At 39.7% G+C, this 13,601-nt stretch overlaps 2 protein-coding genes across 2 annotated transcripts in view; one reads left to right on the forward strand and one right to left on the reverse strand.

Moving 5' to 3' along the window:
• Positions 1-13,601, forward strand: part of LOC111196242 (zinc finger protein 239-like) — a 443,969-nt gene that overhangs the window by 80,218 nt on the left and 350,150 nt on the right. The gene's annotated exons all lie outside the window — the stretch shown is intronic.
• zgc:162160 (uncharacterized protein LOC561782 homolog) overlaps positions 1-13,601 on the reverse strand; it is a 41,893-nt gene that overhangs the window by 5,922 nt on the left and 22,370 nt on the right. The window contains exons 2-3 of the mRNA XM_049469143.1: positions 11,766-11,906; positions 7,535-8,399 (exon numbers count right to left, since the gene is read on the reverse strand). Coding sequence (XP_049325100.1) covers positions 7,535-8,399; positions 11,766-11,852 — 952 coding nt within the window. The 5' untranslated portion in view covers positions 11,853-11,906. The remainder of the gene's footprint in view (positions 1-7,534; positions 8,400-11,765; positions 11,907-13,601) is intronic.

The following is a 13,601-nucleotide window of genomic DNA, read 5'->3' on the forward strand; positions in this document are numbered from 1 at the left end:
CAAAAGTACTCTGCCACCTTGAACATTTCAAACTTTCAGGCTTCAAACTTAAAAATACGCACCACTTTTCATTTTTTTAATTTATTTTTTTAATGTTTTAAAAATCCAGTAAATTTCGTTCCACTTCATGATTGTGTCCCACTTGTTGTTGATTATTCACAAAAAAATAAAATTTTACATCTTTATGTTTGAAGCCTGAAATGTGGCAAAAGTTTGAAAAGTTCAAGAGGGCTGAATACTTTTGCAAGGCACTGTATAAAATACTTATCGCACTATAAGGTGCATCCTTCAGTTTTCTAAATCATATTAAGTGCTCCTTATAATCCGGTGCTCCTTATGTATGGATTCTATCAGTCAGGTATTAAGGAGCAGTAAAGACACTCCACTGAAGTACAGAGTTATACAGGAGATTCAGTTTAGTTCTCCAGCATTATTAGCATTAGCCACTAACCGAGCTAAGCGCTAGCTCTTTCGCTGTCCATAGATCAGTATATCAGACTGTAGTGTAAACGCTTACAGTATTAAAACTAGCTTTGTTGGATGAACCGCTAGCTAATATCATCCTAGCTTATCAGAACACTCAGGGTTCCTCAGTGTAGCGCTGTTGAGCGGTATTAGCCGCTAACCACGGCTAGTGCTAGCGTTTATCTGCTAGTGCAAATGCTGTTGCACCCAGCCTTAGTGGAAATCTGGAAATCTAAGCTTACTGTAAATAAACAGAAGCATTTTACTCACCCAAATAAACAGTTTTCAGGAGAGAAATCTGTGTAGATTAACATCCAGCACTGGTTTGACTTTAAAAGAAAGTGTTCTTTTAAGAATTACAGTTTTATTTACTTAACTTAGCTCACCCCTGTTCCTTACTAGTGTTGCATAATGGGCCTTATAATCTGGTGGGTCTTATGTAGTACCTCTCTAGTTGTCTGTTGTTTTGCTCTACCTTTCTCTTGTTTTAATAATTACAGACAGAAATTGTTTTAACCCTTGTGTGGTGTTCATGTTTTTGTTACTTGTTTACTTTGTTACTTGTATTAAATTCAGCAAAATTAAGCAATTTTACATTAAAATGCTTTACACATGCTTGCTTCACCTAAATTGCAAGCAATATAAACAGCTTACATGGTTAATATTTGCCCTTTACCTTTCTTATGTTACATTTCTTTAAAAAAGTGCTACTTTTTTTTATTAGTTTTTCAATAAAATGTAAAAGAAAATGAATTAAACTCAAGATATGAGTAGAACATTTGTTTAGTTTCAAATTTACAAATGAAGCAATGTTTATTAGCCCTTGGCCAAACATACTGTATGTAATATAAATGTGTGTGTGGGGGGGGGGGGTACAGTGTGTGTTTATCGAAAATGTGTTTTGATTTATGTTTTTCAAAGAAAATGAGCCAATGCCAATGAGTTTGAGTTAGAAAAAATATATTTTTTAGTATCATTTGATGAAAAATGAAAACGGGTCCCACAGACCCGAACACCACACAAGGGTTAAATAATCAGAACAGCTGAATGCCGGTGTTTCAGGCTGGCTTTTTGTCTATGTTACCTCCTGGCTTTCTATCTTTACTAAGCATGTTTATATTCAGATCTGCTGGAGTCTTTAGTTCTCTACATTCTGATAATCTGATCACATTCTCTGTAAACCCAATCTGTACGTATTAAATCTCGTTACCTTTGTCAGAGTTTGCTGTAGAAAAAAACATGGTTCAGTAAGTTTTTCTCAATAATTCATTTGACAAGAGTAGGACGGGTCCCCCCCTGAGAGTCTTGGTTCCTTCCAAGGTTTCTTCCTGCAGAGAGAGTTTACAGGGTCATGGCCACCCCCACGGCTCATTGATTGACAGCTAACAAGCCTTCATAGATATTCTATAACCACAGAACAGCTTCAGATCTCTCGTAGAGTCCATATTTCCGCGGGTCAGAACTGTTTAAGTGGTTTGAGGGGGGATAAACAGCACTACAAAGGTGGTTTTAATGTTATGACTGAGTGTTATAATCTGCATAATACCTCTGTTTCTGTAAACAGGCTGAACATCGCGTTCCCCGACTCTCAGTAAAGCGATTAACTCTGACACCCACAATTACAGAAAACGCATTTCCATTTACATGCTCCATTTTCAAAAGCACAATCTAATTTTCCATCTCACCACGTTTACCATCCTTCATTCTGCTCTGAACACGTAACTCCAGAATAATCACTTACAATTAAAACAAAGAAAAGAGATATATTGATTAAAAACTACTGCAAACCAGAATAAGCATGTTGTGGATCATATGAGCATTATAGAGCATCATAGAGCGCCCCTACGCTTCCTGTAGTGTATTACAGTCTGTCAGAATGAGTGTGTTGTGGATTATATGAACATTATAGAGCATTATAGAGCGCCCCCTACGCTTCCTGTAGTGTATTACAGTCTGTCAGAATGAGCATGCTGTGGATCATATGAACATTGTAGAGCATTATAAAGCACCCCCTATGCTTCCTGTAGTGTATTACAGTCTGTCAGAATGAGTGTGTTGTGGATCATATGAACGTTATAAAGCATTATAGAGCATTATAGAGCGCCCCCTATGCTTCCTGTAGTTTATTACAGTCTGTCAAAATGAGCATGCTGTGGATCATATGAACATTATAGAGCATTATAGAGTGCCCCTGCACTTCCTGTAGTGTATTACAGTCTGTCAGAATGAGCGTGTTGTAGATCATATGAACGTTATAAAGCATTATAGAGCATTATAGAGTGCCCCTGCACTTCCTGTAGTGTATTACAGTCTGTCAGAATGAGCGTGTTGTGGATCATATGAACGTTATAAAGCATTATAGAGCATTATAAAGCGTCCTCTACGCTTCTTGTAGTGTATTACAGTATGTCAGAATGAGCGTGTTGTGGATCATATGAACGTTATAAAGCATTATAGAGCATTATAAAGCGTCCTCCACGCTTCTTGTAGTGTAGTACAGTATGTCAGAATGAGCGTGTTGTGGATCATATGAACGTTATAAAGCATTATAGAGCATTATAGAGCGCCCCCTATGCTTCCTGTAGTGTATTACAGTCTGTCAAAATGAGCGTGTTGTGGATCATATGAACGTTATAAAGCATTATAGAGCATTATAAAGCGTCCTCTACGCTTCTTGTAGTGTATTACAGTATGTCAGAATGAGCGTGTTGTGGATCATATGGACATTATAAAGCAGCAGTAATAGTATGTTATGTTGACGTTAAAGCTCATTACTTGTCTCCTCTCCCACGCAGCTGCTTCAAATTTCGCCCAAGTATTTAAATCATCTCTTTAACTCATCTTCCGCAGCCCCCGGCAAATACATCCACATCAAACTCGCTCCTATTTACTGATCTCTGTTCTAATTACGGCTTTTGTCGGCCTCCATCTGACAGAAAGTAGAATGACCTTGACTAACAAGGGCGGAGAGACTCGGAGAGAAACGCTACAAAACCAAAATGTGGAAACATTCAATTAAACCCATCACTGCCTCCAACTCCCCAGATACAGAGCACGGCCAGAAACGTAAAGAACGAGAGATTATCTCTAATCTTATCTCTCTTTCAGCTTCTGTGCTTCTCTACATATCGCTGCTTTAATTAGCAGAGATGCAACAAAAAGTAAATTTGCATCTGAAATTAAAACTGAATAAAATAAAACATTTGGGCGAATGCAGAATACTGAACATTTATCACTTTTTTTCACCATTGAAACAAAAACAAGCAGCCTAAATGTATTTTTGTTTAATGTGCTTTACTTTACTTCACTTTAATTTACTTTACTTTACTAGCACTAGCACTATTCATGTCGGTGCAATTTTAGCCCTACATTTACTTTAGCAGAGCAACACTATCGTGATTCTGTTCTAGTAGTATTATTAAATCACATGTGAGTAGTATTTACACAGAGAACATCAATCAAACTCCATTCATTACTCTGAAGTAAGTAAGTAGAAGTATAGATTCTAGGGTTTAATAAAATACATCTGTAGAAGTTAAAACAGTATCAACTCAAGCTTTTTACTCTTTAAATAAAAGTGTAAATAAAAGAACTGGTTTCAAAACTACTTAAGAGAAAAAGTAATGTAATGTGGTTGTTGTGGCGCAATGGATAACACCACTGCATGTCAGTGAGCTACCACATCATGTGGAAGACTGGGGTTCGATTTCCTGTCTGGGTGACTGTACTGCTCTACAGCAATAAGAGTCCTTGGGCTAGACTTGTAACACTGCATTGGCCCAACTCTGTATTAGGAATAACCTTGTAAATTGAATTGAGTGTCAGAAAAATGCTGTAAATGTAATAAATGTAATAAAAGAACAAAAACACATATAATGTTAAAATATTAATATGTTAATATTGATAATATAATTTGAGATTTTGCACTAGGCTGTTCCCTAGTGTTTCAGGGGGGTGGGGGATGGGGGTAGTGCACTATAGGACTTTTTGGGTGTGACCTAAGCTTTAGTTTTTAGCCTAAATGGCTTTATTTTTTCCCCTTACATTTCTTTTATACTTTAACTCTCGGAGTGCTATATGTTTATACTTCTCTACATCCAATCACCATCAGATTCACTCTATCTGGATGGAGAGATTTATCTGGATAGGGGTTTTATTGCACATGAGAAGCACATGAGAAGCACGAATGAAAATGAAATGAGTAATGGTACCAGCGTGCTAAACGACCATCCTTGCTAAGCCTAAAACATTAATTCTAAAAACTGGGGTGTGGGTCGCTTTATGCAGGAGTTGTTCTTCTGGCCACGTCACGCATCTTTACGTACTAACGTCACACGTACAGCCTCTAAAAGAGGATCCGGCTCAGTTTTACTAAACGTGAGCGGCTGGTGGAGCAATGGAGACTTCAGAAGAGGAAACTCAGAGCTCAGTAGCTCATTCACTCATAGTAAAACCAAAGAAATGAAGGAGTGAAGATTCTGACTGAGCGCTCTCTCTCTCTCTCTCTCTCTCTCTCTCTCTCTCTCTCTGACTAAACATAACCTGGAATTGGATACATCCGCTCTTAAAGGAGACCGCATCACACCCGCCCAGTTTAAAATGATTCTTCCGCTCAGTGTAATTACCCATTCTCACCAGAGAGCGCCCTAAATCCCCCAAATCCCAAAACTTACGGACATAATTTAAAATTCATACTTCATTACTTCACACCTCTGTGGTTAATGTGTAAGGGATTATTGGACCTATATTATCAAATGAAGTTAACCAGACAAAATACGATACATCTTTGGGTTTAATCAATCTTCTGTAACGATATAAAAGTTAAAGTTATTTATTTTTATTCATTTTCTTAAAGCTAGCTCTACTGCTTGGTGCTAAGCTGTTTTTTTTGAGTGCCTCCTTTAGCCTCTCCTTGAGCTTTCCTCGCTCAATCCAGCACACAGGACAATACCTGAACCAATTAGCCAGCTATAATTGCAGCCCTTGTCAGGCGCTTTTCTCAGTCGATGTTCATTTGCGATTCCCAGGGAGATTCTGGCGCTAATCCCGCAAACGGTGCGGCTAACGGGCGAGCTCGGCTCAGAGTGTCACCTTTTAGATCAGATCTGCTCATCATTAGCATCCGCGGCCCGAGACGTCTCGCTCTCAAAGTGTTGACTCATTCTGGACTGTAAATATTTGAGCCGAGCGGCGGAAATGTGAAGTGAGCGATTAGCATTCTGTACGAGTTCTACTGGAATCCATTAGCCCCTGACTTCTGTTCCCGTATGCAGCTAGCGCCCTGATTTCCCTCCCTCTCTCTCTCTCTCTTTCTCTCTCTCGCTCTCTCGTTTCTTTTTCTTGCTCAAACAAGCACATCTACATTCCACATTTACATTTACGCTATTTGTCAGAGCGACTCGCGGCTCCTCAGAGACTGCACCGTGTTTTAATGCTAGCAGGCCTCCGCGGTAGCGACGTAGCCGCTAACACAAAAACAACGGAAAATGCAGCAACCTGAAGGTCAACTGACCTGATATTAGCATACAATCATAATATTACATATAATACACAATGTGAAATAAGTCATGGTTTAGGTTGAAGGTATTACAAAAAGAGTGTATCCTGATTTTGTTGGAGTAACTGTCTCTACTGTGCAGAGAATACTGATCAATACTAATGATCTCTAAGCATGGGAGGGATGGATGGACAAATGGATGGGTGGCTGGAAGGATGAATGAAAGGACAGATGGGTGTGCAGATAAGAAGATGGATAGAAAGATGGATGGATGTATGGACAGTTAGGTGGAGGAGTGGAAAGATAGACTGTATGGTAAAATAGATTATTAAGATTGATGGAAAGATGGATGGATGAATGGACAAATGAATGGGTGGTTGGAAGGATGAATGAACAGATGAATGTAAAACTGGAATGATATACTGTATGGAAAATAGATGGAGAGATTAATAGAAGGATGGATGAAAGAATTGACATTGCATTGATGGAAAGATGGATGGATGAATAGACAAATGAACAGAAGACTGAAAGGATACATTGTATGATAAAATAGATGGAAACATTAATGGAAAGACTGATAAATGGATGGGTAGCTGGAAGGATGAATGGAGGGACAAATGGATATGCAAGATTAGAAGATGGATGGAAGACTAGACAGATAGATGGTGAAATAGATGAATAGGATAATGGAAAGATGGCTGGATGCATGGATAAAGGGATATGGGCTGCTAGGAGGATGAACAGAGAGATGATAAGTAGATGAGATGAATGGATGAATGAATGGGGGATGCATGGAGAGATGTACGGAGGCATGGCTAAAAGTATGGATGGATTAATAGAAAAAAAAGATGGAGGGATAGAAGTATAAAAAAGAAAGGATTGATGGACAAGTAGATACATTAAAACTATTTAATTATTAAAACTGGAGGGATGGATGATAGGGGGTGATTTATAAGAGGATGGACAGCTGGCTGGATGAATGAGGAATGGATGAATAAAAAGATGGAGGGAGAATGGATGGGGAATGGATGGAGAACCAGATGGATATGCAAATAAATGGACGGATGGAAGGATAAAATGAAGAAAGGATTTATGGACAAGTCGATAAATAAAAACAATTGGAGGGATGGATGATAGATATGATATATAAGAAGATGGACAGCTGGCTGGATGAATGGATGAATAAAAAGATGGAGGAATGTTGAATGGGAAATGATTGTGGGGATGGATTGAAGGATGGACAGAGGGATTGAAGGATAAGTAGATGAAGAAACAGATGGAGGGAAGAAAAGGATTCATGGACATGATGATTGGGGATGATATATACAGTAAGAGGATGGACAGCTGGCTGCATGAATAAAAAATGGAAAGATAAAAAGATGGAGGAATGATGGATGGGGAATGGATTGAGGGACCAACAGAATGATTGAAGGATTCGGAGATGGAGGAATGTTCCTGAAAGTGGTGATAAAAGATGCTATTTAAATCTTATGTTATGGAGATGTGAGGTTTTCTTATGGGGTCGTTTCTCCACATGCACTAATTCCTTCCACGTTCGGCACGACTGCTCACCTGTGGCCTCCACCATGCCCTCCAGTATCACCACTATCTCGAACTCCTCTCGCGCCAGCTGCTCCTGAGAGATCTCCCAGAAGGGGCTGCTCTCGTTGAACTCGTGGCAGATGATGAGCGGCGACACCAGGAAGAGCCGGTCGTCGCCGGTGTCGAAGCCCACGTTGATGTCCGTCTGGTTGAGTGGGATGAACTCGCCCTCTTTGGTCTGCTTGGAGCGAATCAGCTTGGCCCGTATGGACGCCTCCACGATGTGCGAGTTGCGGAGGTCTCCGACGCGGAACATCAGGCAGAGCTTGCTGTCGCGCATGGAGATGACGGCGTTCTGCGAGAACATGAGCGTCTCTGCTCGCTTGTTGGGCTGCGAGATCTTCACGAACATGCATCCCACCATGAAGGCGTTGACGATGGAGCCCAGGATGGCCTGCACCAGGAGCAGGATGATGCCCTCTGGACACTTCTCCGTGATGACGCGGTAGCCATAGCCGATGGTCGTCTCCGTCTCGATGGAGAAGAGGAAGGCCGAGACGAAGCCGTTGAGGTTGTTGACGCATGGCGTCCAGTCTCCGTCATCGGTGTGGTCCAGGTCGCCTCTGGCGTAGGCGATCAGCCACCAGATGAGGCCGAAGAACACCCAGGTGGTGGTGTAGACCAGCGTGAACACCAGCAGGTTGAAGCGCCACTTCAGGTCCACCAGCGTGGTGAAGATGTCCGTCAGGTAGCGGTAGGTTTCCCGCACGTTGCCGTGGTGAACGTTACACTTGCCGTCCTTCTCCACGTAGCGCTGCCTTCGCTTCTTCAGCTGACCTCCTGGACCGTCCATGGAGTCTCCACCTCTCACCACCATGGTCCGATCTGTGGGGATCTGAGGAGATGAGGTGGTGGTATAAAAAGAAAAGAATAAACAGTTGAGTAGAAGAAGACAGGAAGACTCAAACATCACACTCGCAAGTAACTCAACCCAATTTCAAACCCAAGGGACTTGACTTAGACTCAAACCCTAGAGACCTAAACTCTTCAGTACAGATTCAAACCTCAGAAACTCAACTGTGATACAAAGAACACCAGAAGCGAGGGGCTAAAATTCAAACCGCAGTGACTCGATTCAGATTCAAATCCAAGAAACTCCATTCTGACCTAAATCCGAGTCTTGACTCCAGAGAAACAACTAATTTAAATTCAGGAAATTTGACTTTGATTCCAGAACCTCTAGTCAGATTTAAACCCCAGAAACTCAACTGCTATACAAACCTCAGAAACTCGACTCATATTCAACACCCAGAAACACTGCCTACATTAAAACCCCAGAGACTCAAATTTGATTCAGTCCCCATGAACTCAACTGGGATACAAACTCCAGAACAAAAATTTAAACCGCAGAGAGTCGATTCAGTCTTAAATCCAAGAAACTCCATTCTAATTCAAACCCAAATCTTGACCCCAGAGAAACAGATAAGATTCAAACAAGAAACTCGATTCTGATTCGAACCACAGAAATTTAACTCTGGACCTCTAGCGAGAAACGAACCCCAGGGACTTTTATTCAAACTCCAGAAATTCAACTGGGATACAAACTTCAGAACCTCGACTTTATTTATATACAAAATAAAATAAAATAAAAGAAGAAGAAGAAGAGATTTAGAACATGGGTGTCCACATACAAATCAAAAATTCAAAAAAGATTCCTGTGGATCTTCTGAATTTTGAGCTCAAAATATTGTTGTTGTCCAATGAAAAACAAGTATCTCCAACTTTACAGCAGAGTAGTGTTAATTTCGTTGACAAATAATTTTCCTCATAGTTTTCGCCAACGAAGCTTTTTTTCAAGGCAAAAATGAGACGATAACTAAATAAAAACAGCATAGAAACAAGAAATAGTTGACTAAATCTAGACTAAAACTAAAAACATTTCAGATGACTAAACTACGACTAAAGCTAAATGCCCTTTTTTGTTACAAGAATTTTTCTTTTGTCAAAATTAAAAAACTAACACTGCAGGAGAGAGAAAAAACCTTCTACACTTTTAATGGAAGTCAATGTAAAAAGAGTTTATTTTAGGTCATTTTGAAGAGTTTCTATTGGTCCATTCATCAAAAATTTTTGATACAGTGTAAGGAAGAGTTTGTCTGTTTAACTTGGGAAAAAATGGGAAGATACTAGTTTTTTTTTTATTGGACGGCGACAATATTCAGCTACAAGCCAACCAGACAACCAATCAAGATTTATTTATTTAGATTGACATGGTTTATATGCTGATGAAGGTCAAAAAGGACAACATGTAAACAACATTCACTGAAGTTTTTAGGAACTTTAGGAATCTTAAAAACAAGTTTTAGACCCAAAATCTTCTCAGAAATCATTTAGCTTGTAGCGTTTTAGTTATCTACTTCCATGCGCTTCCACTGGACACTATTGTCTGAAAAATGTATCGTATCTAGAAGGTGGCAATCAGATTCCAAATCTCTTATGCGAGCTTCATTATATGTTAATCCAATACAAACATATAAATGATGATAGAACCATGCTACATGCTACAACCATGCTAAGCTAACACTGCTACACCCTGAATAAACCTAAAAAAAAGCCTCCACTTACCTCCACATTAACTTCACATTGGACTGAGGTATTTTAGGTATAATGCTAACATCCATTCAGTGCACCGCAATGTTAGCTTAGCATGTAGCAAGTCGCTAACGACTTCACAGTTTACAAGATTAGACTTGTCTCTTGTTGTTTCCCTTGTATTAAACACAATACACCAGGCTGTAAAGGGTTATAAAGGCTGTGTGTTTGTAACGTTGTTAGGCCGTGTCTCGTTTTTCTCTGCAGAAAGAAAAGAAACGTTAAGTATTTGTGTCAGACTGGAGAAGACGTCTCGTCTGCTTTGTGCTGATGCTTGTCAGTTCGCCACTTCGTCAACCATTTAGCCTTCAGGAAAGTGAAAGACGAGACACTCGGCCTTCTGCACGGATTCAGTAAGACTCCATATCCTCCACGGCCGCAAGAGTGAGGTCTAAAGCTAACTCTCTTCTTTTAAACATACGTTTTTTAATCAAATCTGCTTTTTACCTGCAAAAACTGAGCCAAGTGTGACCAATTCAATTCAATTCAATTCAATTCAATTTGATTTCTATAGCACTTTTTACAACAAGTCTTGCCATAAAGCAGCTTTAGAGATGCCAATTATTGTGGCAACACAGTGGCCAGGAAAAACTCCCTTACATCAAAGGAGAACTCTAAAGTTGTAAAATGGACTTTTATTGTAGTAAAACATGATAAAAAGTTCTTATCTTTGATGAATAGCACACCTCCGTTCTCACACAGCTTTCAGAGATCCAGAAATTTTAATAGTTTATCCAACAAACACCCTTCAGACTGGGAGATACAGAGCATAATTTACCCTGAAGATAAATCACTTTTTACACCGTTATCCAGCTCAAAGTAGCTCCACACCTCCTTACTACAATCTGAGAGGAGAGTCCTGATATTTAAAACGAGGCATTAACAACTTAAAAAAGTGCAGAAGAAGCTTATTAAAAACACTGTTTACATCCTATAATAATCCTAGCTTCAGCCATTATTCCTGGCGCCAGCTGCTACGCTATGCAGGGTCTATGTATATATATATGTCTATGTCATTATCAATACAGTGATGGCGGTGCTCGGAGCTGAAGCTAGTAGTGTTATAGAATGTGAACAGTGGTTTTTAATAAGCTTCCTCTGCATTTTTTAAGTTATTAATGCCTCGTTTTAAATATCAGGGCTCTCCGGATTCTAGTAAGGAGGTGTGGAGCTACTTTGAGCTGGATAACGGTGTAAAAAGTGATTTATCAGGGTTTTTGGATAAACTGTTAAAAATTCTGGATCATGTTTTACTACAACAAAAGTCAATTTTACACCAGAGTTCTCCTTTAAGTGGAAGAAACCTTGAAAGGAACCAAGACTCAGTCAGAGATACCCATCCCACTCAAACCCCTGACCAATTATAGGTATATCTATGAATTAGCCTATATGTAAACATATACGTATACGTCATGATTCCTAATTCTTTTTGCATGTTTGTCATTTAAAGGTTTTAGGTCATGAAACTAATTTAAATATTAGTCAAAGTATTTAACCCCCCGGTTAAAACCTGGTTTATCACAGTTCAATTTCTCAGGCCACACCCAGCCCTGATTTCTGCCAGTTGTGCAGATAATATCTGAGCAATAATCATCTGAAGATAACTCACCTTGACGTTGGGATCGTTCCATTTCTTTGGGAGCTTAATGCCCTGTTTCTCCACATCCTGCCCAAACTGGCCCTTTGTGCTGCTCATGACCTGCAGGAGCCACAAACACTGTTCTCCAGTCCAGCAGGGGGAGCTCTCAAACTGCAGAGTCAAACACAAGAGAAACGAAATTTTAGAAATTATAGATCAGTTAGAGCCACATCATTGGTCCTCAAACTTTTAAATCCATGATCAAACCTAAGTGTTAAATCTCCATTTAAATGATTGATTATTAAGTTGGCATGGATAAGCAAACTTACTGTTCTTCGTAATCTTTTTATTATTATTATTATTATTATTGCGCACTCAAAATTAAAAACTTTTTCCTACTTTAGCTTTTGTCATAGAAACACAGAACTTTGCAGGACCGTCGGACCAATACGTGATAAGGTTGTTTGTGTTTTTGGAGTTATATATCGTACACCAGGGGTGTCCAAACTTTTTTTTGTTGGGGGCCAGAAGGAGAAATATATTAGAAGTCACGGGCCACAGACTCTGTAATAAAACAAATAATGAAATATACCACTTTAAATAATAAATTTTCCTGATTATTACATTTACACACCATTTTACTTGACTTACTATCTTTATCTTTGACAGTGTTGTGTAAACTAAGATTTTTCCAATTGATGTTTAATTTCATGATGTCTCTTAATATAAAACTCCTTAATTACAGCAACTTTTAGACTCTTTGGCCCGTTTTTCTGCGCTAGAAATGCACACCCTCTCCGCTTTTAGACTCTTTGCCCTGTTTTTCTGTGCTAGAAATGAACACCCTCTCCGCTTTTAGACTCTTTGGCACTTTTTTCTGCGCTAGAACTGCACACCCACTCCGCTTTTAGACTCTTTAGCCCCGTTTTTCTGCGCTAGAAATGCGCACTCTCTACGCTTAGACTCTTTGGCTCCGTTTTTCTGCGATAGAAATGCACACCCTCTCCGCTTTTAGACTCTTTGGCTCCGTTTTTCTGCACTAGAAATGCGCACTCTCTCCGCTTTTAGACTCTTTGGACCGTTTTTCTGCGCTAGAAATGCATACCCTCTCCGCTTTTAGACTCTTTGCCCCGTTTTTCTGCGATAGAAATGCGCACTCTCTCCGCTTTTAGACTCTTTGGACCGTTTTTCTGAGCTAGAAATGAGCACTCTCTCCGCTTTTAGACTCTTTGGACCGTTTTTCTGCGCTAGAAATGCGCATCCTCTCCGCTTTTACACTCTTTGGACCGTTTTTCTGCGCTAGAAATGCGCACTCTCTCCGACTCTTTGGCCCGTTTCTGACACCTAGTGTTCAAACTTTGAATCTCACATTATAAAAACCTGCTTAACAGCGGGCCAACTTTCATTCTATTTCTAAAATACCTCACGGGCCGCTCCAAAAAAGGAAACAAGCCGGAAATGGCCCGCTGGCCGTAGTTTGGACACCCCTGTCGTACAGTTTCGTATAGCCCCCATAGGGATCCATTCAAAAGTGTCCATAAACTTTAACAAGTTTTAAAGGCTCTGCAGGTCACCTTCAAAGACCCAGAACCAATTGTTCAGTTTCGTATGATATGCTTCTCAAATCAATCTGATCAACACAATTTTTTGTAAATTAACGTACGATTTCTCCCATTAGAAGTGAATGAGAGTAACATTGTGTCCAACATTCTACCAGGTATCAACATTCCACCATTCAGCCAAAAGTTTTTGGACAGTATTAGCCAAACATGTTGATATTTCACCATTTTAACCCAAACTTTTTGGACACTGCAATATCAGACAAAGTTTATCCAAACGTTTTTGGACTGCAGCATTCAACCAAAA

Source organism: Astyanax mexicanus, chromosome 1, assembly GCF_023375975.1.
Source record: "Astyanax mexicanus isolate ESR-SI-001 chromosome 1, AstMex3_surface, whole genome shotgun sequence".
In the NCBI taxonomy this organism is placed as follows: domain Eukaryota; kingdom Metazoa; phylum Chordata; class Actinopteri; order Characiformes; family Acestrorhamphidae; genus Astyanax; species Astyanax mexicanus.